At 38.5% G+C, this 26,709-nt stretch overlaps 1 protein-coding gene across 3 annotated transcripts in view; it reads left to right on the top strand.

Annotated features, from left to right (window-relative positions):
• Ptpn2 (protein tyrosine phosphatase non-receptor type 2) overlaps nucleotides 1-26,709 on the top strand; it is an 84,577-nt gene that overhangs the window by 36,322 nt on the left and 21,546 nt on the right. For all 3 annotated transcript variants that reach the window (XM_090353449.1, XM_090353450.1, XM_090353448.1), the window contains exons 3-6: nucleotides 6,980-7,080; nucleotides 13,426-13,524; nucleotides 17,515-17,649; nucleotides 24,018-24,227. In XM_090353449.1, coding sequence (XP_090209575.1) covers nucleotides 6,980-7,080; nucleotides 13,426-13,524; nucleotides 17,515-17,649; nucleotides 24,018-24,227 — 545 coding nt within the window. The remainder of the gene's footprint in view (nucleotides 1-6,979; nucleotides 7,081-13,425; nucleotides 13,525-17,514; nucleotides 17,650-24,017; nucleotides 24,228-26,709) is intronic.

The following is a 26,709-nucleotide window of genomic DNA, read 5'->3' as shown; positions in this document are numbered from 1 at the left end:
GAAGTAAAACTTGAAATTCTTATAAAATCTCGAAATAGGAATTGTCAAGAATTTTTTTTTTTTTTTTTTTTTTTTTGCCAGTCCTGGGCTTGAGCTCAGGGCCTGAGCACTGTCCTTGGACTTTCTGAAGGCTAGAGCTCTACCACTTGAGCCTCAGCACCCCTTCTGGCTTTTTTTTTTTTTCCTATGTATGTGGTACCGAAGAATTGAACCGGGTCTTCATGCATGCTAGGCAAGCACTTTAACCACTAGGCCAAACTCCCGGCCCCATTGTCAAGAAATTTTATACTTGACATTACAAGGCATATTAAAAAGGTCTGGTAGTGAATATACTCAAGAAAGATTGGACCAATGTAGCCATTCCACCTTTTTCCCCCTCTACCTCATTCTGTTTATGTCTTGTTTATTGTTTTTCAATAGACTGCCCAATATACAACATTTCTGCAAGTATTTGGCTGTGTCAACCAGATAACAATGACTAGGCATTCAGGCACAGACCAAAGAAGGTTATTCTTAGGGGAAGAACACAAAGGTGCAATATCTATATGCATCTGATCCTACAAAGTATATTTATTGATACAAACACCAGGAAATGGAAACAAGTTTTTCTTCCTTGTGATTTCTATTTTCTTTTTTGTCATTAGGAGGGTAAGCGGGAGCACAGAAATGGAGGGACAAAGAGTGAAACAAATGGAGCCACTGATACTCATTGACAGTGTTAAAAATGAACCATTAAACCTGTGGGTGGCCACTGATACTCATTGACAGTGTTAAAAATGAACCATTAAACCTGTGGGTGGAGATGTAAGGAAAAACTGGGAGAGAGTGAGCAAAAGGGTGACATTTTCACCTTAAAATGTACTCTTTACCTGACAAGTATAACTGTAACCCCTCTGTCCATCACCTTTATAATAACAATTAAAAAAGAATGAGACACCAGTGTTCAAACACAAGTGAGATGTGTGGTCTTGTTCTTCCTGCTGCTGCTGCTTTTTTAGTACACGTGTTTGAAGGACTAGTGTTTAAATGCAGAGCTTTGGACCTATTTGGAGGAACTCTTATCATTTGAATCCTATCCCTTTGCTTTTTGCTTTCATTGCTTTCCATGGGGTCTCACGTGTTCTGGCCAACCTAGATTGCAATCTTCCATTTTTGCTTCCCACATAGCTGGGATAACAGGCATGTACCACAACACCCAACTTCTTCCACTGAGATGTAGTTTTCCAGACTTTTTTTCTGCCTGGGCTGGCCTGGAACCATGATCGTCCCAGTCTTAGCCTCCTATACATGTTAGGTTGCTAGACATGCTCCACCATACTTGCATCACTGTGTCTAGCTGTGTGTTGAGAACAGGTTTCAAAACTTTTCTGCCTGGGCTAACTTTGAACTGCTGTTTTTCCCATTTATTATTATTATTATTATTATTATTATTATTATCATCATCATCATCATCATTGCCAGTCCTGGGGCTTGAACTCTGGGCCTAAACACTGTCCTTGGGCTTTCTCAAGGCTAGAGCTCTACCACTTGAGCCACAACACTTCTGGCTTTTTTCTGTGTATATGGTACCAAGAAATTCAACACAGGTCTTTGTGCATGCTAGGCAATCACTCTACCACTAGGCCAAACTCACAGCCTGCACTTCCCATTTTTTAGCTTCCCATGTACCTAGGATTATAAATTACTGTGCATGCATGGCTACAGACATGCTTCTTTTGTTAGCTTTTTTTTTTTTTTTTTGGCCAGTCCTGGGGTTTGGACTCAGGGTCTGGCAGTATTCCTGAGCTTCTTTTGCTCAAGGATAGCACTCTGCCACTTGAACTGCAGTGCCAGCTTTCGGCTTTTTCTGTTCATGTGGTAATGAGGAGTCAAATCTAGGGCTTCATGCATGCTAGGCAAGCACTCTACCACTAAACCACATTCCCAGCCCCAAGGACATGCTTCTTTTGTTTAAAATAAAGATAAGCTGAGCATGGTGATATAGCAGACCACAGGAGATTCCAACAGACAGGCTATTTAGAGAAGTTAAATCCAGGCTGGTTCTGTGAGGAAGTGAGATTTACATAAAGGATGGGATGGAATTGTACAGGGGATGGGACAGAAATTTGTATAAGGAATGATTTGGTTATGTGATGCCAAGAGGAGTATGGTACATGGGGAAAAACGGTTAAAACACCAATGTATGAGATGTGCACTCTACACATTTGTGCTGCTTTTTTTTTTTGGCCGGGGTGGGGGGGGGCGCGGGGTCTATTGTGGCGCTTGAACTCCGGGCCTGGGATTGTCCCTGAGCTCTTCAGCTCAAGGCTATCGCCCTACCCCTTGAGCCACAGCTCCACTTCTGGTTTTCTATTGGTTAATTAGAGGTAAGAGTCCCATGGTCTTTAGTGCCTGGGCTGGCTTTGAACCACAATCCTCAGATCTCAGCCTCCTGAGTAGCTAGGATTACAAGCACGAGCCACTGCTCACTGCACCCCACTTAGGCTTCTTAGTCTCATCTTAGATGACATTACTTGTCAGTATCAGTAAAGTATGAGATTGTGGGAGTTGCGAGATATAACTCAGTAAGACTTGTCATGTAGTACCTATGTCATACCCATTATGTGCTACTCGATAGTTATCATTGGTTATGTGATTGAGAAAGTGTTCATTAAACAATTTTTTTGTGTAGAAAACAGTTAAAATATTAGTACTTGCATGTCTGCTAATACATTTCTTTTTCATTAATATGGTAGTGTTTATGGTTACTTGAATTTACCTCTGGCTTTACAGTTGACTCATTGTTCAGGGTTTTTTTCCTCAACGATTTACTTTGGGAATTGGATCAGGTTACTTTATCTATAAAATGCTTTGAGTTCTTGGGAAATAATACTTAAATATGGACATCATTTATTATTTATGTCTGTTCTTTAAATCTCAGTGGAAAAGTCTCCTGTTCTTAACAGAATTGGTCTTCTCTTTGTCTATTGTATAAGTTCATTATTCTTCATCTCTGCAATGATGAACTTGAATCCTCATTCCTGTTTGACATAGGAAATTTACCAACGAGATACCTTTGCAGTGTTGATAAATTAGGTGAAACCTGTGTTGTGGGTTTTGGTAGGGTTTTTGTTTGTTAAACTTACTATGATGGTGTTGAAAGAGGAAGCTTTTGGGGATTGTCAACCCAGGCCACAGCTAAGCTGTCATTTTTCAGTAGGTGAAACAAACCACTTCTCAGGAAACATATCACATTGAAGGGTGAGAGGTGAAGGGGACTCTCAGAGATTGGCTTACTGTAGTTTTGAGCTACAACTCTATTAGATACTAAGTTTCTCTGTTTACTTCCTGAGAAGAGTAAAGAGCAAATAATGAATTATAGAGACAAAGAATATGTTCTTGGTAGTATGGCTGCTAGTAGTATTTAAGAAACATCCAGAAGATTTACTGTATTTCGGGCAATGATTGTTGCCATCTTCATTTTTCCTTTACTGGATATGAAATACAAGATACCATGGGAGGTATCATAGATTTAGAATGATGGTCAAGGACTGTAAGCATTGGGAGGTTATAAGATTTTTTGTCATTTTGATTATTATTTTAAAGGTTCCTGGGCTCTGGAACCTTTGGAACTCTGGAAGAGGAGAAAGCATGTAACTTCTTGCTTTTTTCTAAAACAGAAATCAAAAATTAGATTTATAGTACCTAGGCAAAAAATGTATATAGTGGACTCCCAGGTTGTCAAGGAAACTGCATCAGCTCACAGATTCTTTCAATGGATTCTTAGTTGGCAGAGGCTGTGTCTTTTATCATTGTTGAATATTAAAAATCATAAAGTCAGTTACAAGTTTGGCTTTGTAGTTTCACTTTCTGAAATATTCATATTAAAGATATTTTTGGATAACACCAGAAACATTTTTCTAAATCAAAAAATAGAACTAACATAGTGATGTAGATATATATTTATGAAAGTTTTTAATCAGCCCTGAGGAAAACACAATACAAGCTTAGTCACTATTTGTAGCTATTCTGAACAACTATAGGATTTTTTGAAGAGTTCTGTTTTTAAATTGTCATCTAGAAAAATAAAAATACTTTTTACCCCTGAGAGGATTCATTGTACTATTTTTGTTGTTTGGGTTAGACAGGAAGCCAGACCCTGTCTGGGGCCTACAGAACTTCATGCTCCACTGGTTTCAAGGAATAGCTTTGGGCTTACGGTCACAATGTATGGTTGCTACATTATAATACTGTGGTGTAGCTGGAACACAGCATAGATGTTAAAAACTGAAGGAAAATAACAGTGAGTTCAAAGTTCCGAGGGCAAAGCATCAAATACTGCTGAAACTAAATTGCTTAGAGGTATATCTCCTAGCTGCCATGGTTTGGAAAGGTGCCTTGCAGAATAGCAGGATTCTTAGCGTTCTGTGAAACAAATCTTTCCATCTGCATACTAGCCAAGGGCTGTTTGCACTTTTACAGTTTTCTTCTATGATTGCAGTATGAGAAAATACATTCATTTAGTGTGATAATTTGAACTTGAATTAAGGATCCTGTAGTTTTCTCTTAAAATGCATAATTCTGTTGGTATACCATCTAGATATCTTTATTTCATTAATTAGAGAGCTGTTCTTTTTAAAATAGCTTGTATAAAGTAACAATTGTGGGGTGATTAAACTGTTAAAAAAAAAAGTGTCTGTTGCAAAAGCGCTTGCTGACATCATCTTTCCCAGAACACTAGTATGTGATTTACTATAACAAGATCTTAGTTTTTCCTGTTGGCAAATGACATGTAATATTTACAGAGGTCTTGGATTTAGTCCAGCAGAAACATCTCAGATAAATTGATGTGTGAAATGAAAGTCATTTAACATTTCCTTTCATATATAATATAGACAGATTTTTCTTTTTTTTTGGTCCTGGGTCTTGAACTCTGGACCTAGGTGCTGCTGTTCCTGAGCTCTTCAACTCAAGGCTACCCTACCCCTGAGCCACAGTGCCACTTCCAGTTTTCTAGTGGTTAATTGGAGATAAGTCTCATGGTTTTTTGTGCCTGGGCTGGCTTTGAGCCTGGATCCTCAAATCTCAGCTTCCTAAGTAGCTAGGATTACAGGCGTGAACCACCATGCCCTGCTGACAGATTTTTTTTTAAGTTTAGAAGTAGAGAGTTCATACACCATATGTGTGTGTATGTGTATATGTCTCTGTGTGTGTGTGTGTGTGTGTATTTTTTTTTTTTTGCCAGTTATGGGGCTTGAACTCAGGGCCTGAGCACTGTCCTTGGACTTTCTCAAGGCTAGAGCTCTACCACTTATGCCTCAGCACCACTTCCAGCTTTTTTCTATATGTGGTACTGAGGAATTGAACCTGGATCGTTGTGCATGCTAGGCAAGCACTCTACCACTAGGCTAACCTCCTGGCCCCTAGATTTCTTTTTTAGGGGAACAATCATAATAGAATATATTCTCTAGAATTAAACATCAAACATCATTTATTTTCATTTTCTAACTCAGTTTTGTACTTCTCATACTTATATATTTAAGATTCTAAGTTGATATTAATCTTGAGGTTGAGTGCTTTTTCTTCTGTTTCTGTTTCTCATGTAAATAATACAAGGTCAATTTTTTTCTTTCTTTTCTTTTTTCCTTTTTCTGGTCAGTCATGGGGCTTGAACTCTGGGTGTTGTCCCTGAGCTCTTCAGCTCAAGGCTTGCGTTCTACCACTTGAGCCATAGCGCCACTTCTGAGATTTTTCCCTTATAATACATCATATAGAGTACCTTTATCAGACTCAACCCCTTGATCCATTATGATTTCTTCATCTACCCTTCCCCTTCCCAAACCAGTCTTGAACCTCATTCTGTTTTAACACATGTATGTAAAGTGTTTTGATGATATTTTGACTATGTTCACTCTCTACCATCTCTGTTCAACTTCTTCCCTCCTATTAGTGCCTACACCCAGACAGGACATGTTTCACTTTCTTAACATTCACTTTTGTGAAAGTGTATGTCAATTTGTCTTCTCTTCTCTTCTCTTCTCTTCTCTTTTCTCTTCTTCCCCCCCCCCCTCTCTCTCTCTCTTTCTTTTTTTCTTTTTGGTGGGCCATGGGCCCTGAACTCGGCCTGGGCATTGTCCCTGAGCTCTTCAGTTCAAGGCTACCACCCTACCCTTGAGCGAAGCCCCATTTCCTGTTTTCTAGAGGTTAATTGGACATAAGAGTCTCAGGTCCTTTTGTACTGGGGCTGGCTTTGAGCCTTGATCCCCAGATCTCAGCCTCCTGAGTAGCTAGGATTACAGGCGTGAGCCACTGTGCCAGCTCAACAAATGTAACTTTCGTACAATAAAATTTTATTTCATAATTTGGTATGAATGTATCTTTTTTTAAATCCAGATTGAGTTTCCCATTGCCTACCACGTACTAGTTGATTTTTCAAAGGGGCTTCACTATGGTATTATTTCACATACCATATAATGTATGGTATTACTTAACATGCCATACATTAATTGGATTGATTCCTCTCCTTCCCTTCAGCCACCTACTCAATGGTCCTTATTTCTAGGAAGGCTTTATTTGTTCTGCTGCATTTCCATTTGGTCAATTTTCCTCCACCTTGGTCAATTTTTTAAGTTACAGTAGCTAATGTTCTATAAATGTGAGCATTTTGCTTCTAACACCACAGTAACAAGCTTGTTTTGACTTCCTTACAAAAATAAGGAATAATGTAATGTTTGTCTTTAACTTTCCTGTGGTGCTATTTTATTTTATTCTTTGTTTTTTTTTTTATTGTAACTAGTAAAAGGGTTACATGTTATTTGCCAGATAGAAGGTGCATTAATTCACATACATTGATACCCTTTCACATGTCTTGGTACCCATTACCCTCCCCCCCACACCCCTCTCTTTGTTTTGTTTTACCTCTCATGTAAAAATATATTAAAACATAACATGACAAAATGACACTTGCAATGATGATCTTAGTTTATCATTCTCTTTTCAGATGATCACAGTCGTGTTAAACTGCAAAATGCTGAAAATGATTATATTAATGCCAGCTTAATTGACATAGAAGAGGCACGAAGGAGTTACATCTTAACACAGGCAAGTAGTGTGATACTGTGCAGATGCCTGAAAAACGGAGGTTTTTGTGGTCATTCTACTTTAAAACATAGTTGAATATGTTGACTTTTGAAAAAGAAGTGCTATTTCTGTTTTTTTTCTGATTATCATATGACTTGTAAGCATTAATAGTTTTTGATGCTTTGAATGTAAAGGAAAAGTATCGTTGTTTTTTTTTTCTGTTAATGTGTTCTCTGAAAGAAATTCCTTGCTTTTTGTTTGACACGAAGCATTTAAAAAGAAATTTTTTTTTTTTTTACTGTTTTTAGTAGCTTCCAGTTTTCACCAAACCTGTGAAGCATAACAGGAAGCCCTTGAGAGACCCTTCTCTCACATATATTATCAGAGACTGAGACCATGCCTTACATCTTCATAGTATGGTAAGGGCAAGGAGACAATTTGTCCCTGTGTACAGGCTAGAGTACCTGCTTGGCTCCCTTTGGCATTCTGCTCAGTTGGTTCTTATCACATCATCATATCCACGGGCAAGCATTACGTTTCTTCCATTCTGAGATAATAGAAGTGCTTTTTGTTTATTCACAGCAGCTGTTCTTTATCAAATAAAGTAGAGTTAATTATAATAGTGCCATTTCTGCTTTTAAAAAAATCTTAAAGGATTTTAAAATAATTTTTAAAGCCATACATTTGAGATTCTTTATTAAGCCATATATTAGAAATAACCTTGATTAAAAACTGCTTTTATAGTAAGTAAATGATTAAATGATTTAATTCTCTCTCTCTCTCTCTCTCTCTTTTTTTTTTTTTTGTGCCAGTCCTGAAGCTTGAACTCAGAGCCTGGGAGCTGTCCCTGTTTTTGCTTAAGGCTAGTGTTTTACCACCTGAATCACAGCTCTACTTCTGGCTTTTTGGTTATTTAATTGGAGATATGAGTCTTCTGGGCTCTCCTGCCCAGCCTTGAAATCACAATCCTCAACTCACAGTCTGAGTAGCTAGTATTACAGGTGTGAGCCACTAGCAAAGAAAAATATTTAAGAAAATTTTTTTGGTTGGTTGTGGGGCTTGAACTCTGGGCCTAGGCGCTATCCCTGAGCTCTTCAGCTAAAGGCTATCACCCTACCCCTGGAGCCACAGCACCATTTCTGGTTTTCCAGTGACTATTTAGAGATAAGAATCTCATGGATTTTAGTGCCTAGGCTGTCTTTGAACCTTGATTCTCAGATCTCAGTCTCCTGAGTAGCTAGGACTACAGGTGTAAGCCACAATACCCAGCAGAAAAAAAAATTCTTGCAATAATATTGTATGTGAGAATCCATAGTATTGAAGCATTTCAGTTGCAGTATGAACAACATAAGACTATATGGCAACTCTGGTAGAGTGGCCTGCTAGGAAAGGTCAGCTGCAGACTCATGGACTATTTATGGCTCACTTAAGTTTGAATTTATCTACCTACCTATCTATCTATCTATCTATCTATCTATCTATCTATCTATCTATCTATATTTATTTGCCAGTCTTGGGCATGAGCTCAGGGCTTGAGCACCGTCCTTGGACTTTCTCAAGGCGAGAGCTCTACCACTTGAGCCTCAACACCAATTCCGGCTCTTTTCTATGTATGTGGTACCGAGAAATCGAACCCGGGCCTTCATGCATGCTAAGCAAGCATTCTACCACTAGGCCAAACTGCCTGGCCCATGTTTGAATTTTTTTGACATGTCGAGAATATCCCTTCCCTCCCTGTCACAAGTTTAAAACTCTCACGGCATCTATAATTGGGATCAGCTTTTAACTTGGGCCTAATGTAATGCCTTTGTGTGGTAAAATTACAAAACCCATAAAAAATAAAATGGGATAGAAAATTAAGGGCTATACTATGCAATGGTCACATACCCTCATTGAGAAAGTCTATGGGAGACATGACAGTAAAATAAAAATATGTGTACATGTTTATTAGAGCCTTATTTATATAGCATAGGACAGAAATGTGTTAAATTAATTAATTACACACTTGTCATTAGTTGTGATCATTTAGATTGAGAGTAGGAACTTTTATCTGATTCCAGTCTTTATTTGATAATAGAAGTTTCACTGTTTGGAGTTTTTTCTTTTGTTTTTTAGTTTCAGTTTTTGTCTTAAAAAACAAAACACAATACTGACTGGTCGCAGGTGGCTCATGCCTATAATCCTAGCTATTCAGGAGGCTGAGATCTGAGGATAGTGGTTCAAAACCAGCCCTGGCACAAAAGTTCATGAGATTCTTATCTCCAATTAGCCACCAGAAAATGAAGTGGCACTATGGCTCAAGTGGTAGAGCACTAGCTTGAGCTGAGCTCAGAAACAGCACCTAGGCCCAGAGTTCAAGCCCCACGACTGTCCAAAGGCATGGGGAACGCACCAGTATTTAGAGCTAACATTTTTACTTGAAACAACTTTTAACATGAAAATAAAGGAGTAGTGTGCTAAGTCTTGTAATCGGCTGTGACAGAAGAATGGTTTGAAAAGGGAAAAGTTTTGTTTTGGCTCACAATTGCAGAGGTTTTCATCCCCATTAATCTTACTAGAGATCAGCTTCCTCTAGCTAGTCTTCATCTCCCAGTAATGCTTATTTAATAATACATAATAAATCATATTAAGAATCCATCAAGGATTAATCTGCTGATTACATCAGAGCCCTCAGGATCCAGTCATTTCTCTAAAGCCCATCAGGAGTTGGCAAGTTGGCAACCAAGCTTTTAATATGTAAGCCTTTGGGGGATACTTTGTATCCAAGCGATAACAAATGATTATGTAGACACTGTATCATAATCTTTTCTTGTACCACTTTTTGCCCATCATGTATTGGTAATTCTTCCTAGTCTTTAAAAATCTCTCTCTCAGGATTCTAATTTAACTCCCTACCTCTTGCACATTAATTCTTAGAACTATGGTTTTCAGCCTCGGTAACCTAAATTGATTTAAAATCTAGTCTCACAGTGTATCTGCTCAAATCCTGCTGCTAGCACATCTTTGGCTATTTATCCAGAAGATTATTAAAAAACCTCTGTGATAGGTATTCAAATAATAAGGAATTTAAGTTATAAAAACTTGCCATATGACATGACAATACACTGGAGTGGGAAGAAAAATTAATAACAATTTTGTAACATTTTCTCCTGTTTTACCTGTTTTATATAATTTAAAGTGGACTTGTCCAGAGGTCAACTCTTAATACTAAATTCTACTGCTCTTATTTTATACAAAAAGAATCTAAAAAGACCAAGAGACATTAAGTAACTTTTTAAGGTTATAATAATAAATGTGAAGCATATGGATTCTATGGCTTCTACTTTATAATTGCCATGACTTTGGACAAGTGATATATGGTACTGAGGAATGGAACCCAGGTCTTCATGCAAGTAGTCTGCCACTAGGCCAAACTTAATCTGTACTAGGATATTTTCAGAAATTGTCATAATGTAGCTAAAACACTAATTGCTTATTTTTGTAATAAGCTACCCTAAAATCTTCCAGATCTTAGTTTGAGGCCAGCCCAGGCAGTTAAGTCTAAGGGTCTCCATGTCCAAAATAACCAACAGAAAATGAGACTGGCGGTGTGACTCCAATTGTTGAGCTAGTTAGACAAGCAAACTAAGCTCAGGCCTTAAGCTCAAACCCTAGTATCAACAAAACAGAACAAAAAGAGATAGTAGATTGATAGAGTACCTGGCACTATGGGGTTCCATCTAGTATTTGTTGTGACATTTGTTACTGGTTTTTCAGCAGCCATAGTAATATTGATGTTCCTTTATAAAGCAGCTAAGATCTCGTAAGGAGATCCAACAGTCTCTGTTGGACTGTTTTCATATGTCCCAGTAGACAGAACCCCACTCACTTGTAGAGTGTGAGGATGCAGAAACCTGTCTCTACCATTTCCTTCTCTTCTGAATTTTATTTTTTAGGGCTTTCACAGTATATTAATCTTGATGTCAAATCTGTTCATTCTAGATCTAATACCAAGTCATCTCCCCTCCTGTTTCACTTACCTAGAGTAATACTGTCCTAATCATCTTGGGGTCCTTACCAGTTTGTCACTTTTCTTCTACGGGTGTAGCTTCCTACTGTGCACTCCAAATTCCACCTTATTGATCTATCTGTTCATCTTTTCCTACCTATGCCTAAACTTCCATGTTGCCTTGCCTTTTTGCCCTAGCATGTTTCTTAGAATATAATACACTGTGGACATTGAATATTAGAGTCTTTACTATTCTTTCTTTGTTGCCCTCTATTGGGGAGGGGGCATATTGTGGTTTGAACGCAGGGCCTTCTCTTTGCTAGGCAACTACTGCATTGAGGCATTCCACAGCTCTTTTTTTTTTTTTTTTTTTTTGCCAGTCCTGGACTTGGGCTCAGGATCTGAGCATTGTCCCTGGATTTTCTCAGGGCTAGGGTTCTACCACTTGAGTCACAGCACCACTTCTGGCTTTTTGCTACATATGTGGTACCGAGGAATGGAATCTGGGTCTTTGTGCATGCTAGGCAAGCACTCTACCACTAGGCCAAACTCCCAGCCCCTTACAAGCTCATTTTTGTATTAGTTATTTTCACTGCAGTCCAGATCAGTAATCTTCCTATTTATGCATACCCATGTCACTGGGAGGACAAGCATGCACTACTGAGCCCAATCATTGATTGAGATGGAATCTTGAGAACACATCCTCCTGAGCTGGAACCAGGATTCCCCTATCTCTGCTTTCCAGGCAGCTAAGATTATAGGCCTGTGCTGCTATACACAGCTGTTGTTCACTGTTTTAATCATCTTCTCCCCCTGCATCTTATTAGTTTCTTTACCATCCTCTTGATTACTATGACTAATAAAAAGCTGTCATTTATAAAATGTCCATCTTAGGAATGGGTAACATTTTCTAGTATGTTTAAGAGTTGAGAAATTTATTCTTATTCCTCCTTGTTACATGTAGACTTGTTACTCTGGGTTGCCCTGGCCCACAGCATCTTGAGTTTGTTTCTCTCTAATGCTTATTACTCATTAACTTGTGAGCTGAGTAAATATTCATTTTCTTTTAATATAATATAACCTCATTCTTCCCTTCAACTTACTCAAAATTAGTTACCTGAAGGTAACTAATGTGCAACGGAAGTGCACATACCAAGCATACATGAGGCCTTAGGGGCCACCCATATTTAGCCCCACAAAATAATTGAATTACAATTTGAACATGACTTTTCTCCTTTGTGTTTTTTCCCTATGCTGTCATTAAGCAAAACATAAAAGTATAATGTGGGCTATTGTCTAGTGCATGCATGTGCATGCTTTCCTCTCCTAGGGCTTGAACTCAGTGCCAGTTGTTGTGCCTTAGCTTTTTGCTCCATCAATTGAGCTATATCTCACTTAGGCATTTTTGGTGATTAACTGGAGATAAGAATATCATGGACTTCCTCCCTAGGCTGGCTTCAAACCTTGATCCTCAGATCTGACTCCTCAGTTGCTAGGACTGAGCCTCTGGTTCTTGGTTTATTTTTTGCGTTTAACTTGGCTAAATACTCAGCTGTTGGGGCTCCACATATTGTGTTTCTGTAGATTAGTAATTTCATAAATTAGTACTTACAAGATTTTTTTCCCCCTAGAAACTTACTGTGTTGGCAGGGTAGCCAGTTTATGATCTACATGAAATGCAGGTCTTTCTGCTATAGAGACTGAAGAAAATTATCTTCTATATTCTTTTACTTTTTTTCTGTTTTTTTCTTTTTTGTTGTTATTGTTAGTTGTGGGGCTTGAACTCTGGGCCTAGGTACTGTCACTGAGCGCTTCAGCTCAAGGCTACCACCCTACCCCTTGAGCCACAGCGCCACTTCCTGCTTTGTGGTGGTTAATTGGAGATAAGAGTCACATGACTGGCTTTGAACCGAGATCCTCAAATCTCAGCCTCCTGAGTAGCTAGGATTATAGGCATGAGCCACCGGGCCTGGCTTAGCCTCTATATTCTTTGCTTCGTTACATGGCTAACCAGATGCTTATATTTGTTTGGTATCATCAGCAATGATAAGTGACAGGAGCAGTGACCCAAGTTGAATCTCTTTGGAGCAGAATCTTACTTATACTTTAATTCTTAGTATCTGTAAGGGCCTAGTTATACCAGTATCCTAAATAATTCCTTTTCTACTTAATTTTTTTTAAAGGTGCATAATTTTGAGACTGTTTTCCCTCTGTTTTTTGAGTTCAGTGGAATTCAAGTCTGGAATGTCTTACTATGATTCTTTGTTTTTGGCTATAGTACTGCATACCAAGAACATCCTTGAAAAGGCTTTGCCCCAAGCCATGTTCTTTTTCAGCTTCTTACCCTCATGTGCTTTTTTTCCCTCTACTTCTCACAGGGTCCACTTCCTAACACATGTTGTCACTTCTGGCTCATGGTTTGGCAGCAGAAGACCAAAGCAGTTGTCATGCTAAACCGAATTGTGGAGAAAGAATCTGTGAGTAACACTGAATATTTGCAACTAATATATTTTATATGATCTTGGGTTTCTCTCCCCCCCCTCCCCCTTGGTTATTGTTTATAGGGCTTGAACTCAGGGCCTGGGCATTGTCCCTGAGCTCTTTTTGCTCAAAGCTAGCACTCTATCACTTTACCACTTAGAGACACAGCACCACTTCCAGTTTTCTGATGGTTAATCAAAGAAAATCTCAAGGTCTTTCCTGTCCATGCTAGCTTTGAACCACAATTCTCCAATCTCAGCTTCCTGAGTAGCTAGGAATATAGGTGTGCCCACCAGCACCCACCTTAGCTTATAAAGGTTTTCTGTTTGGTTATTTTTTTTTTGGTATTCATTAGTTTGGGCCGTTAATTGCTAAAGACTAGTGGTCAGAATATTTCTAGACAAAAGAACTAATGTATTTTTTTTCCTTTCTTACCTTAAATGATTATGTAACCAGCCAGGAGCTGGTGGCTCATGCCTATAATACTAGTTACTCAGGAGGCTGAGATCTGAGGATCACAGTTCAAAGCCATCTAGCACAGGAAAGTCTGTAAGACTTTTATCTCTATATTAACTACCAAAAGTCAGAAGTAGAAGTGTAGCTCAAATGTTAGAACACTAGCCTTGAGCAAAAAAACTTAGGACTTTGCTCACACCCTAAGTTCAGAATTTGTTTGTTTGTTTGTTTGTTTGTTTGTTTTTTAAATGGGAACTAAGTGTAATGTAATCCTAGCCACTCCGGAGGCTGAGATCTGAAGATCAAGGTTCAAAGCCAGTCCCAGCATCAAAGTCCGTGAGACTCTCATCTCCAGCTAACCACTAATGATGCTGTGGCTCCAGGGGTAGGGAAGTAGCCTTGAGCTGAAGAGTTCAGGGATAATGTCTAGGCCCAAAGTTCAAGCCCCACGACTGACAAAAAAATAAAATGAAATGAAACAGTTGCAGACCAATAGTCTTTAAGATATAAATATAATAGAATAAATACTAACAGAGACATATAGATACTTGGAAAATCCATAAGTTTTATTAGAAACTTTGAATTATTTTCAAATTTTTGGGACGTTTTCAATAAGATTAACATGATAGCCTCTTTTTTCACCTTTTAAATTACAGTTAATTCTTACGTTAAGAGACAACTGTCGCTAGGATATGTTTACTGAAATTTTAAGTTACATTGTAAGCACAGTGCTAATTACTGATTTTTTTTTTTTTTTTTTTTTTTGCCAGTTGTGGGGCTTGAACTCTGTCTGAGTACTGTCCTTGGGCTTTTCTAAAGGCTAGAGCTCTACCACTTGAACCACAATACCATTTCTACCTTTTTCTGTGTATGTGGTATCAAGGAATCGAACCCAGGGCTTCATGCATACTAGGCAAGTGCTCTACTACTAGGCCAAACTCTGAGCCCTTTTTTTTTCTCAAATAAATAAATTAAAAATGTTTCACTAAGATTTCCCTAGTTTTACAATCTTGGACTATTCTACTTCAGATTCTTGATTCTTAATTTTTTTTCCACCCTAAATTCATAGTTGCTGGTTTTCAGTGTTGCTGTGAATTTTCTAATCTGTTTATAATCTGAAGTAGAATTGACATGCCAGAATTTCCAGTGATGTCAACAGAATGATGTATAGCGTTTTCTCATGGTCTTCAAACCTACATAAAAATTCAGCAGTGGTGACATTGTTAGTTTGAACTGCATTATAAACTAGGTGATTGTAAATTTTATCCATCTCTCTTTGAAATAGGTTATTTTATTAATAGACTAAGACTACCACCAGAATCCAGAAACATAGTTAGTGTAGATGAATCTAGATGCTTAAATTGAGTTATTTTGGGATATAGCCTTTCATCAATCTTATTTTTTTTCATCAGTAGGCCCATAGTATCCCTCCCTTCTTTCCTCCCTTCCCTTCCTTCCTTTGTGACTTAGACTCTGTCCTTAAGCCTTTCTGTACTCAAAGTTAACACTACCACTTGAGCCACAGCACTACTTCTGGCTTTTTCTGAGTAGTTTATTAGAGATAAAGAGTCTCACAGACTTTCTTGCCCAGACAGACTGACTTCTAACCAAGATCCTCATTGTCAACTTCCTAAGTAGCTAGGATTATAAGCCCCGGTGCCGAGTATTAACTACTTTTACACACTATAGGAAAGGCAATTTTCAAAACAGCTTATTCCATACTGTCTCCATTAGGTCTTCAGTTGGGGTTGTTTGTTTTTTGTTTTTAATGGTTAGTGACAAGAGAGGGTAAGTTATACGTTTAAACATTTATGATTAATTTTACTCCTTTGCCCCTCATCCTTAGGAACAAATCATTCTTCAGTTGGCTAGTAGAAGTCTTTTCAGGTTGGATCCTTTTAACATTAACATACAACTACTACTTGTAGGCTCATCTTAAAGTCTTGTTAACCCAGACCTGGAACAGCCACTTTTCAAGGACCTTGTTTGTTCTAATGAACAGTGGTATTTCAAGGGACCTACAGAAACAAATATAGCTTATCCATTGTTTATAAGGAGTTTTCAGTGGACATGGCTAGGGAAAATATGTATATAATTCAAGAACTTAAACTGATTATTTCCAATTCAAATGGAAACTTTAGAGATTAGACTAACCCTTTCCAACCCATTCCAGCTTACATCTGCAACTTTTATCATATCTCAAATCATGATTTTCAAAGATATCAGGAATAAGGGATGAAGAATATTTTATCATACCCTATATCACACAGAAAATAGATTCCCAATCCTACCACATTTTATGAAAAAATTTCCCCATTCTATGTGTGTGTATGTGTTTTATTTTGTTAGGTGGTGGTACTTTGTTACTTGGTCCTGTGCTGCTAAGCAAGTATTTTATACAAATGAGCCAAGTCTCCAGTTCTCCGCCACCACTATTCTTAATTGTACTTTATATTATCAGAGGTTGTATATGCCTATACAGTTGTCCTTTTTATCTGTGAGAGATTGATTTCGGGAGCCTTAGCCAATGTCTGTTGCATAAAATGATATAGTATTTGAAGAGAACCTACACACATTCTCCCTTATACTTTAAATCTCTAAATTAGTTGTAATACTTAATAGGATATATGTTTTTACAATAAGTTTCGTACATAAGTTTATACAGTAGTAACAAGAAAAATAAATTTAATACAGATGCATTTTTTTCCTGAATTTTTTTTTTTACCAGCTCTGGATGGGGGGCAATTCGAACCCATGAATAGGAAGGGCCTAATAAATAGCATTGCGTGTTAAAAACCAACACTAACTGTGAGACTTTTATCTCCAGTTAATGGTTTTAATAGGGAAGTGGGGCTGTGGCTCCAGAGGTGGGGTGGTAATCTTGAGCTGAAGAGCTCAGGGACAGCACCTAGGCCCAGAGTTCAAGCTCCCATGACCCACAAAAAAACAAATGAACAAAAACCTGACACTATGTATTCTTTTGTTGCCTTAATTCTCTCTTTCAATATGTATTTCAAACACTTGTTCTTTTTAAAAGTTATGGCTAATGGGGCCAGGTAGCTTATGCATACACTCCTTAGCTGCTTATGAAGCTAAGATTTGAGGATCAAGATTGAAAGTGAGCCTTAGCAGAAAAGTCCATAAAACTCTTATTTCTAATTGATCAGCAGAGAGTTGCAAAAGTTGAGGTATGGCTTAAGTGGACGGAGGTGTGGTAGGTAGAGCACCACCTTTGGTGAAAGCTGTGTGAGAGGACTGTGAATTTGGCCTAGACGTAGAGTGCTTGACTAGCATGCATGAAGACCTGGGTTTGATTCCTCGGTACCCACATACATAGAAAAAAGAAAAAGAATAAGCCACGTGAGAGTATGAAGTCTTGAGTTTGTTCTTTTTTGTGTGTCTACTAGTAAGTATCATAAGATATGGTAATGACTGTTTTTAGGTTTGGGTACTTGAATGCATATGCACAGATGAGGTTTGTTTTCCCTTTTGATGATCTTCTGATATCTACAAACTGTCCTTAAATTTAGGTTAAATGTGCACAATACTGGCCGACAGATGACCGAGAGATGCTGTTTGAAGAAACCGGATTTAGTGTGAAGCTCTTGTCTGAAGATGTGAAGTCATACTATACAGTCCATCTACTACAATTAGAAAATATCAACGTAAGACTTTTCTTGCCCAAAAGATTGGACTTTATATGATTGTTTTAAATTATTCCTCATTGGCTTTAGAATTTGATATAGCACATACATTTGGATAAGTTCTAGTCATAAGTCTTTTGTGTTTTAAGATTTTATTCCTGTTTACTGTTTTAGCACCCATAGGAAATCCCAAAGTCCAAGGTTATATTTCAGATTGAACATTTATTAAGAGTATTTTGGGGTCGGGAGTTTGGCCAAGTGGTAGAGTGCTTGCCTAGCATGCACAAAAACCCAGGTTCGATTCTTTGGTGCCACATGTATAGAATAAAAAAAGCCAGAAGTGGTGCTGAGGCTCAGGTGATAGAGCTCTAGCCTTGAGAAAGTCCAAGGACAGGGCTCAGGCCCTGATCTCAAGCCCAGGACTGCTCCTGCCCACCCCCCCCCAAAAAAAATGAAGAATATTTTGATGTTGGGTGCTGGTGCCTCAGACCTGTTTACAGAGTCGTAGCTACTTAGAGCCTGAGGCCTAAGGACATAGTTTGAAGCCAGCTCAGTTAGGAAAGTCTATGAAAATTTTTATGTCCAGTAAGCATCAAAAAGCCTGTGGCTTCAATGATAGAGCAGTACCCTTGAGCACAAAAGCTCAGGGACAGCGCCCAAGCCATGAGTTGAAATTCCAAAACCAGCATATACAGAGTTGTGTAGGTCTTGTCTACATAAGGCTCTATTCAATCTCTAGCATATAAAAAAGAAGAATAAATTGCTGAAAAGCTGGAAGTACATACAGTTCAGTTGTAGAGTACCCAACTAGCATTTTTTAAATCTTAGATTCATTCCCTAACACCAAAACACACACATATTTAAGATTTAAGAAAAGGTTGGAACAGGGCATCTATGCCCTGTCCTTGGTCTTTCTCAAGGCTAGAGCTCTACCAGTTGAGCCACAGTACCACTTCTAGCTTTTTCTATGTATGTTGTACTGAGGAATGGAACCCAGGTCTTCGTGCATGCTAGGCAAGCACTCTACCACTAGGCCAAACTCCCAGCCCTGCCCAGCTTTTTATATTTATCAAGTTCCAGGAATGCTATTATAATACTGACTGTCCTCCATTTCATTGTCTCTCTAGATTTACCTGAAAGAGGATGAATATCTATTGTTATGATGCTCAACTGAGATTTGATTCAGAGTAATTTAAAAAGTTCATACCAGCTAGACTGTCTTCCGCTCTTCTCAGTCTGTTTCTGTCTTACATACTAAAATATCCCCTTGGGCTTGGAGCCTGGCCTAGTGGTAGAGTACTTGCTTAGCAAGCACAAAGCCCTGGGTTTGATTCCTCTGTACCACATACACAGAAAAAGCCAGGAGTGGTGTTGTGGTTCAAGTTGTAGAGTGCTCAAGTTTAGCAATCTACCACTTGAGCCACAGCACAACACCATTTCCAGCTTTTTTTTTCCTGTGTATGTGATGCTGAGGAATCGAACCCAGGACTTCATGCATGCTAGGCAAGCACCCTACCACTAAGCTATGTTCCCAGTACATGTGTATATTTTTACTCCATGGAAAGATTTTTCATCTCTTGGGGGTAGAGTCCTTATCTTCTGCCTTTGTGCCCATCTCTGTCAAAGATACTATACTGGAATGTTCTAGAACCTAGGTTGTGATATTCCTACCATGCTGTAAAATTCCTTCCTTGCCTGAGTCAGTTATAGAAGAAAGGCTACCTCCAGTGACTCCGCTTCATCCAACCCTTGCTTCCTTGTCAGCCTTCTTGTAGGCAGCAGCTGTTCAGTGTTTAGAAATGCTCATACATCACAACTAGACCAGTTCCTATGAGACCCCTGCCTTGTATATTGCTTTTCCCTTTGCTTAGAATATAAGCCCGTGCGTAGCTGTACCTTTACTTCTGACCTAGTGAATTCTATCTTTCCAGATGGATTGTTGTCAGTAACTATCACTGATGATGTTATGATCACAGCAAAAATGAGTTACGGCTGAGCTAAGGCACTGATGATGCAAGTACAGATTTCACATCTGATTAAGGAATAATAATGTTTTCACTCTTTGATATGAAACTTTTTGGTTAAAACACTTATACAAAGTGTGTGAGCATTAGCCTCAAGGCTACTACTTTGAACCACAGCTCCACTTCCGGATTTGAGGTGATTAAAGATGAGAGTCTCAGATTTTCTGTCCTGGCTGTCTTTGAATTGCAGTACTCAGATCTCTGCCTCCTGAATAGCTAGGATTACAGGTGCCCAGCTATCATCTTTATAATTATAATTTTAAAAATTAAAAAAAAAAAGAACAACTTAGAAAAATAGCTAGTATCTATTGTGAAGCATTTACTGTATGTACATGAATGTCAGGCACTTAACATTCATTGCTTCATTTATTCCTCACAGTAGCCTTATAAGGTAAATACTGTTTACAAATTAACTGTTCACAGATTACAAACTAAGTCTTTTAGAAACTGAATCTTGTTACCTAGTAACAAGATATATACCTAGTAAATACCTAGTAAATGTAATTTCTATTCTTAGTGTATACTTGGTATATACATAGTAATTGGGCCTGTGGCTACAGAACTGTACAGACTTTAATACCAACAAGATAAATTCTAATTTTATGTATAGTGAATATTGAGTTGCCTTAGAGAGGACAGACACATAACTGCTATAGACCCTAATAGTCCTCCTGTGTTGTTTTGTTTGTTTTGCTTTGTTGCCAGTCCTGGCATTTGGACTCAGGGCCTGGGCACTGTCCTTGGGCTTTCCTCAAGACTTGTGCTCTACCACTTGAGCAACAGCACCATTTCCAGCTTTTTCTGTGTATGTGGTACTGAAGAATTAAACGCAGGGCTTTGTGTGTGCTAGGCAAGCACTTTCTCACTAACTAGGCCATGCTCCAGGCCCAAGTCCTCCTGGTTTAATACCTACTTTTTGTCCTCCCTGTGTAGGAAGTTAGTATCTGTAAACAGAAATTTTACATTTAGGATTTTATCATATAAATTGGATTTTGCATTAAAAAGCCACTATAATTTTCTGTTTATCAAGTCACTGACATTTGTGTGGAATATGGTATTTGAAATGTGTTTTTACAAAGAAAACTTGGTAGGCATGTGTGCAAGAACTGCACAGGTGGCCTTGTCATTGTAATTATAGTTCTAGCTCCAGTAGAATATAAGGAGGGAACTAATTAAAGTCTTGGGAAAAGAATGAAAGAGACAGCTGGGGATCAGAGAAGAAAAGGTGATGTGCCTTGGTGGCCAGAAAAAGGATGCTTTCATTGTTTTGACATGAGCAGGTTTTCAAAAGTTGTAATATTGTTTGAAATAAAGATGTTTTAGCTTTTCATTCTTTTACCTTATTCCCCCAACATGGAAAGGAGAAAAGGGTGCAGGTTGTGCAGATGAACATTTCTGTGCCAGAATAGTAAATCTGGGGTTTTGATCCTTCATATGATCTTTTGTAAGTTGGACTTAGATGATTTTGTGAGCTGTTTTTTTTTTTAAAAAAATACTTGTTGTAACAAGAGTAACTTAATCAAAATTAACCTCTTTAAAAAGTCCTTAAGGGGCTGGGAGTCTGGCCTAACTTGCCTAGCATGCACAAAGACCCCGGTTAGATTCCTCGGTACCACATACTTAGAAAAAAGCTGGAAATGGTGCTCTGGCTCAAGGCTATGGATCTAGCCTTGAGAAAGCCCAAGGACAGAGCTCAGGCCCTGAATTCATGCCCCAGAACCTGCAAAAAAAGAAAAGAAAAGAAAAAAAAAATGTCCATAATTCTGGTTGTCTATGGCAAGGCCAGCAATCTTATTAGTGGGAAAGACTTTATTTTATTAGTGATGATAAATATTTCTGGGAACTGGCTTTGAATATCCTGTCACTAGGACCTCAATTTTAAAAAGAAAACATCACTTGGGTACTAGTAACTCATGCTTATAATGCTAGCTATTCAGAAAGCTGAGATACAAGGATCACAGTTCTAAGCCAACCACCCACAGCAGGAAAGTCAGTAAAACTCCTGTCTCCAGTTAACCACCAAAAACCCAGAATTGGAGCTGTGGCTCCAATGATAGAGCGCCCGGCTTGAACAGAAAAGCTCAACGACAGCATCCAGGCCCAGGACTGGCACAAAAAATAAAAATTTTAGGGCTGGGAGCATGGTTTAGTGATTGTGGGCTCACCTAGGATGCACGAAGCCCTGGGTTCCATTCCCTGGAACCACACATACAGAAAAAGCCAGAAGTGGCACTGTGGCTCAAGTGGCAGAGTGCTAGGCTTGAGTAAAAGGTGTCCAAGGACAGCCTTCTGACTAGCTAAGATTACATTGATTAGCCACAAGAGCCCACCTAAGTTTTATGTTTTTGTTATATTTTTAATGAAAACTTCTAATTTTGAATTTTGAAAATATTTATTAGCAAGGTGATTATTTTTAGCTGTTAACCTTTAAACCTACAAAGGTTTTAAAAATGCTGCTCATAAGCCTGCTTCCTCTTAAAAGTATTTTATAATGAAATGGGAAAATGGTTCAAAGATATATTAGTAGGTCATTGCTTCATTTAAGAGATGAAGAGAATTCACAGAAGTGTTCCTTGGGGCAAAAGGCAATTGGCAGAAAGCTAAAGAACGTTTTCATAATGAGTTACTCAGAAATAAAGATCATCAGGAATATCCAGGAAATGATAGTGGATGCTAGGCAGGGTTAAGAGACAGGAAACATTTTTAGCATGTTGGTAAGCCATTTCAGCATATCAGCACAGGCACATAAACAGCTTTAGCACTGGAAATTATCACCATGGAGAACAGGAGCAATTAGGAGGGACTCCAGTTTAAAATGTAAAGATTATCCCTTTTATTCTTGAGTTTCTCTGCTGTGCTTTTGCAGTAGTATCTAAACAATATTGATCATATAAAGGGAATATGATATTTATAAAACAAGTTTGTAGTTCTTTTTAAAAATTAATGTGAAATTATAGAAATTTTTAAGAAAAAAGCCATTATATACTATGAGAGGCAATTTAATATATGGTAGGTAGTGGCTAGACAACCCAAATGCTGGGTCAGATGTTGGCTCTTCTGTTCTCTAGCCCTGTGAACTTGGGTAATTTATTTACTTTTTGGCTCTCATTTTTCATCCAGCAAATGGTGGAGGTTTTTGTTGTTTAAAAATGGGTTTTACATAGAACTCCCCTATGACCCAGCAATTCCACTACTTGGCATTTACCCAACCATCCAGAAACAAGGGCATACTAAATCCACTAGCACAACAATGTTCATTGCAGCACTATTCACCATAGCAAAGATATGGAACCAACCTAGATGTCCCTCAGTTGATGAGTGGATCAACAAGTTGTGGTATTTGTACACAATGGAATTCTATGCTGCTGTCAGAAAGAATGACATCGACCCATTTGTTAGGAAATGGAAAGACTTAGAAAAAATCATATTAAGTGAAGTAAGCCAGACTCAAAGGAACTTAGGCTCAATGGTTTCCCTCATTCGTCATAATGAGTAGAAACCTTGGGCTCTACTAGCAGAGATCTGCAATAGAGCAAAATCTTGATACATAAGGCCATATAGTATGAAGCTAATTGAAAGGACCTCCAGGAGATTGAAACAAAAGCCATATAACGAATGATTGTTGTCCTTAATGTACTATGTTGTCTCTCATCTCCTTTGCTGTCCCTTGGTTATCTCATATTGTTATAGTATCTCACTTTGTTATCTGATATATTGAATTTATTTGTATTTGGTTATTTGAAATTTGATAGGGAAGGGGGGAAAACCAAGACGGGTGGGGGGTGTGGGGAGGAGGGTAATGGGTACCAAGACATATGGAAGGGTATCAATGTATGTGAATTAATGCACCTTCTATCTGGCAAATATCATGTAACCCTTTTACTAATTACAATTTAAAAAAATGGGTTTTAATAGAATTGAGTTTTTAAGTAATGAGTTTAAAACAAGTCATCAAAAATACTGTTAGCTATTATTAGTATATTCCAAATTCCCATAAGAAAAATTTTTCCTGACTTATGTACATGATTATCAAAAAATAAGCAGTATTGGTACAAGCAGCCCATAGGATTAAACACATTGTACAAAATACATAATTTATTTTTATTTATTTTTTGCTAATCCTGGGCTTGAGCTCAGGGCCTGAGCACTGTCCTTGGACTTTCACAGGCTAGAGCTCTACCACTTGAGCCTCAGCACCACTTCCAGCTTTTTTCTATGTATGTGGTACTGAGGAGTCAAACCCAGGTCTTCGTGCATGCTAGGCAAGCACTCTCCCACTAGGCCAAAATCCCTACCCCAAAACACATAAGTTTTTAAAAAAGAAAATACTAGAACTAACACCTCCTTTGATTTTTCACTTTTTAGAGTGGTGAATCCAGAACAATATCTCACTTTCATTATACTACCTGGCCAGATTTTGGAGTACCTGAATCACCAGCTTCATTTCTCAATTTCTTGTTTAAAGTGAGAGAATCTGGCTCCTTGAACCCTGACCATGGGCCTGCTATAATCCACTGTAGTGCAGGCATTGGGCGCTCTGGCACCTTCTCTCTGGTAGACACATGTCTTATTCTGGTAAGTGCATCTTGTGATCTCATTTCACTGTTATTGATTTATCATTATTATTTATGGCTTGTTTGTAATGTCAGGAGTAAATCCTTGCCTCCTGCCAGTCATATTTTAGAGCTAGTGGTTTGTTTCTTTTTTCGGTCAGTTATAGGGCTTGAATTCAGGGCCTGGGTACTGCCTTTGAACTGTTTCTTGTTCAGTTCCATTTTCAGTTTTAGTGTGGTTAATTGGAGTCTCAAGCTTTCCTGCCCATGGTCCTCAAACCTCAGCCTCCTGAGGTGTGAGCCACCAGTGCATAGCATTGGAGCTAGCGCTTTTTTTTTCTTTTCTTTTGCCAGTCCTGGGCCTTGAACTCAGAGCCTGTGCACTGTTGTTGGGCTTTCCTCTACCACTTGAGCCACAGCACCACTTTGAGCCTTTTCTATATATGCGGTACTGAGGAATCGATCCCAGGTCTTCGTGCATTCTAGGCAAGCACTCTACCACTAGGCCAAACTCCTGGTCCCTGGAGCTAGCTTTTTAAGATTGAAGTACTTTTCTTAAGGAAAACATGAAACTTTTTGTTTCCATTTTCTCTGTGTCTAAAATTATTGAAAAGGTACTTGAGAAGTTTGGTTTTAAAAAGAAAAAGCAACAAAATAAAAGAGCTGGGCATGGTGGCTCATGCCAGTAATCTCAGCACTTGGCTGAGTCAGGAGGATTTCCATTTCAAGGCCAGTATGGATTAAATAGAGATATTCAAAACATAGATACTCAAAACTATATATTTATAGTCAAGGAGCTATATTCTTTCTTTACTGACCATTCCCAGTCACAGCTGGGATTTTTTTTGTTGTGTCTTTCTAGGACATTGATTTTTTTTTTGTCTTATATTGGAAATAGAGAACTTCTATATCCCATCCAAATTCTATCTTTTTATTAAAAAAATCAAAGCCTTCAGCAATGCCTTATGCCTTGAGTTCTGTGTTATCAGTATTTCCAGTATCAGTTTCTGTTTTGCTGAGCTTGTTTTAGGATTATCATTGGACTGAGTGTGGCCTAGTGGTAAAATACTTGCCTAGCATGCAAGAAGCTCTGGGTTCAATTCCTTAGTACCACATATACAAAAAAAGCGAGAAGTGGTGCTGTAGCTCAGGATTGAATGCTTAGCTTTGAGAAAGCTCAAGGACTGCCCCTCCAAAAGAGATCAGTAACCTAGACAAGTCCAGTAGTCCAGTGTTTTATTATGCTGATCATAGGGCTTGAACTCGGGCCTGGCCAATGACCCTAAGACTTTGTGCTCAAGGAAAGAGTCTCACAGTCTCACAGTGCCCAGTCTGGCTTCAAACTTCAATCCTCTAATCTCAGCCTTCTGAGTAGTTAGGATTAGAAGTGTGTGAGCCATAGGTGCCCAGCCCAGGTCCTATATGTTCTTACTTATATTGGTTTCTGTTATCTATTGCTATAAATTTAGTTATGTTTCAGTGTACTGAGCTCAGCTTTTTTTTTTTTTTTTTTTTTTTTTTTTGCCAGTTGTGGGGCTTGAACTAAAGGGTTGGGCTTTCTCAAGGCTAGCGGTCTACCACTTGAACCACAGCACCACTTCTGGCTTTTTCTGTGTATGTGTGTGGTACTCATAGATCAAACCCAGATCAAACCCAGGGCTTTGTGCATGCTAAGCAGGGATTCTTTCTCTAGGCCACACTGTCAGTTCCGATATCAGCATTCTTATACTTTGTACATGTCTACCAGCATAAAATAGATTTTCAAATAGTTAACATCTTGATGCATAGAATGATACCTTTAGAATACCTCAGATATTGTATCTAGCGAACAAAACTAAAACTAGAAACAATTGAATCTTGACATGCCTCTGGATTGCTTCACCACTCTAACCATATATGATGTATCTATATTGCTAAAATTATTAGGGCATTAAATTTAGATTGCTGTATTGAAGTGTACTTTATCATTTTTTAAACTCTGGTGGGTTTTTGTTGTTGTTGTTAGTGATGAGTATTAAAACTAGATGATGTAGCTGGGAGCACGGTGGCTTACGCCTATAATCCTAGCTGCTCACAGGCTGAGATCTGAGGAGCAAGGTTCAAGGGCAGCCCAGCACAAAAGGACCTGAGACTCTTATTGCCAATTAACCTCTAGAAATTGGGAAGTGGGCTTGACTCAAGGGTAGGATGGTAGCCTTGAGCTGAAGAGCTAAGGGACAGTGCCCAGGCCCAGGAATAGGGCGGTAGCCTTGAGCTGAAGAGTTCAGGGACAGCCTGCAGGTAGAGTTCAAGCCCCAAGACCCACCAAAGGGGGAAAAACAAAATTGGATATGACTCAGTGGCAGAGCATCTTAAATCTTTTACAATCAAGATGGTTTCAAAAACCACATCAATAGTCCAGAGCTGGTACAGTAGCTCAGCAGTGCTACCATGAACTGAGGCTTTTTCTGACCTTTCTACAATCTTTAGATGGCTACTGAACATCTAGACATCATATCTATAGT

Source organism: Megascapheus bottae, chromosome 19 (genome assembly GCF_031878675.1).
Source record: "Megascapheus bottae isolate mThoBot1 chromosome 19, mThoBot2.hap1, whole genome shotgun sequence".
Taxonomy (NCBI): Eukaryota; Metazoa; Chordata; class Mammalia; order Rodentia; family Geomyidae; genus Megascapheus; species Megascapheus bottae.
Note: the sequence above shows the minus strand (reverse complement) of the source record. Positions and strands in the feature narration are given on the sequence as shown.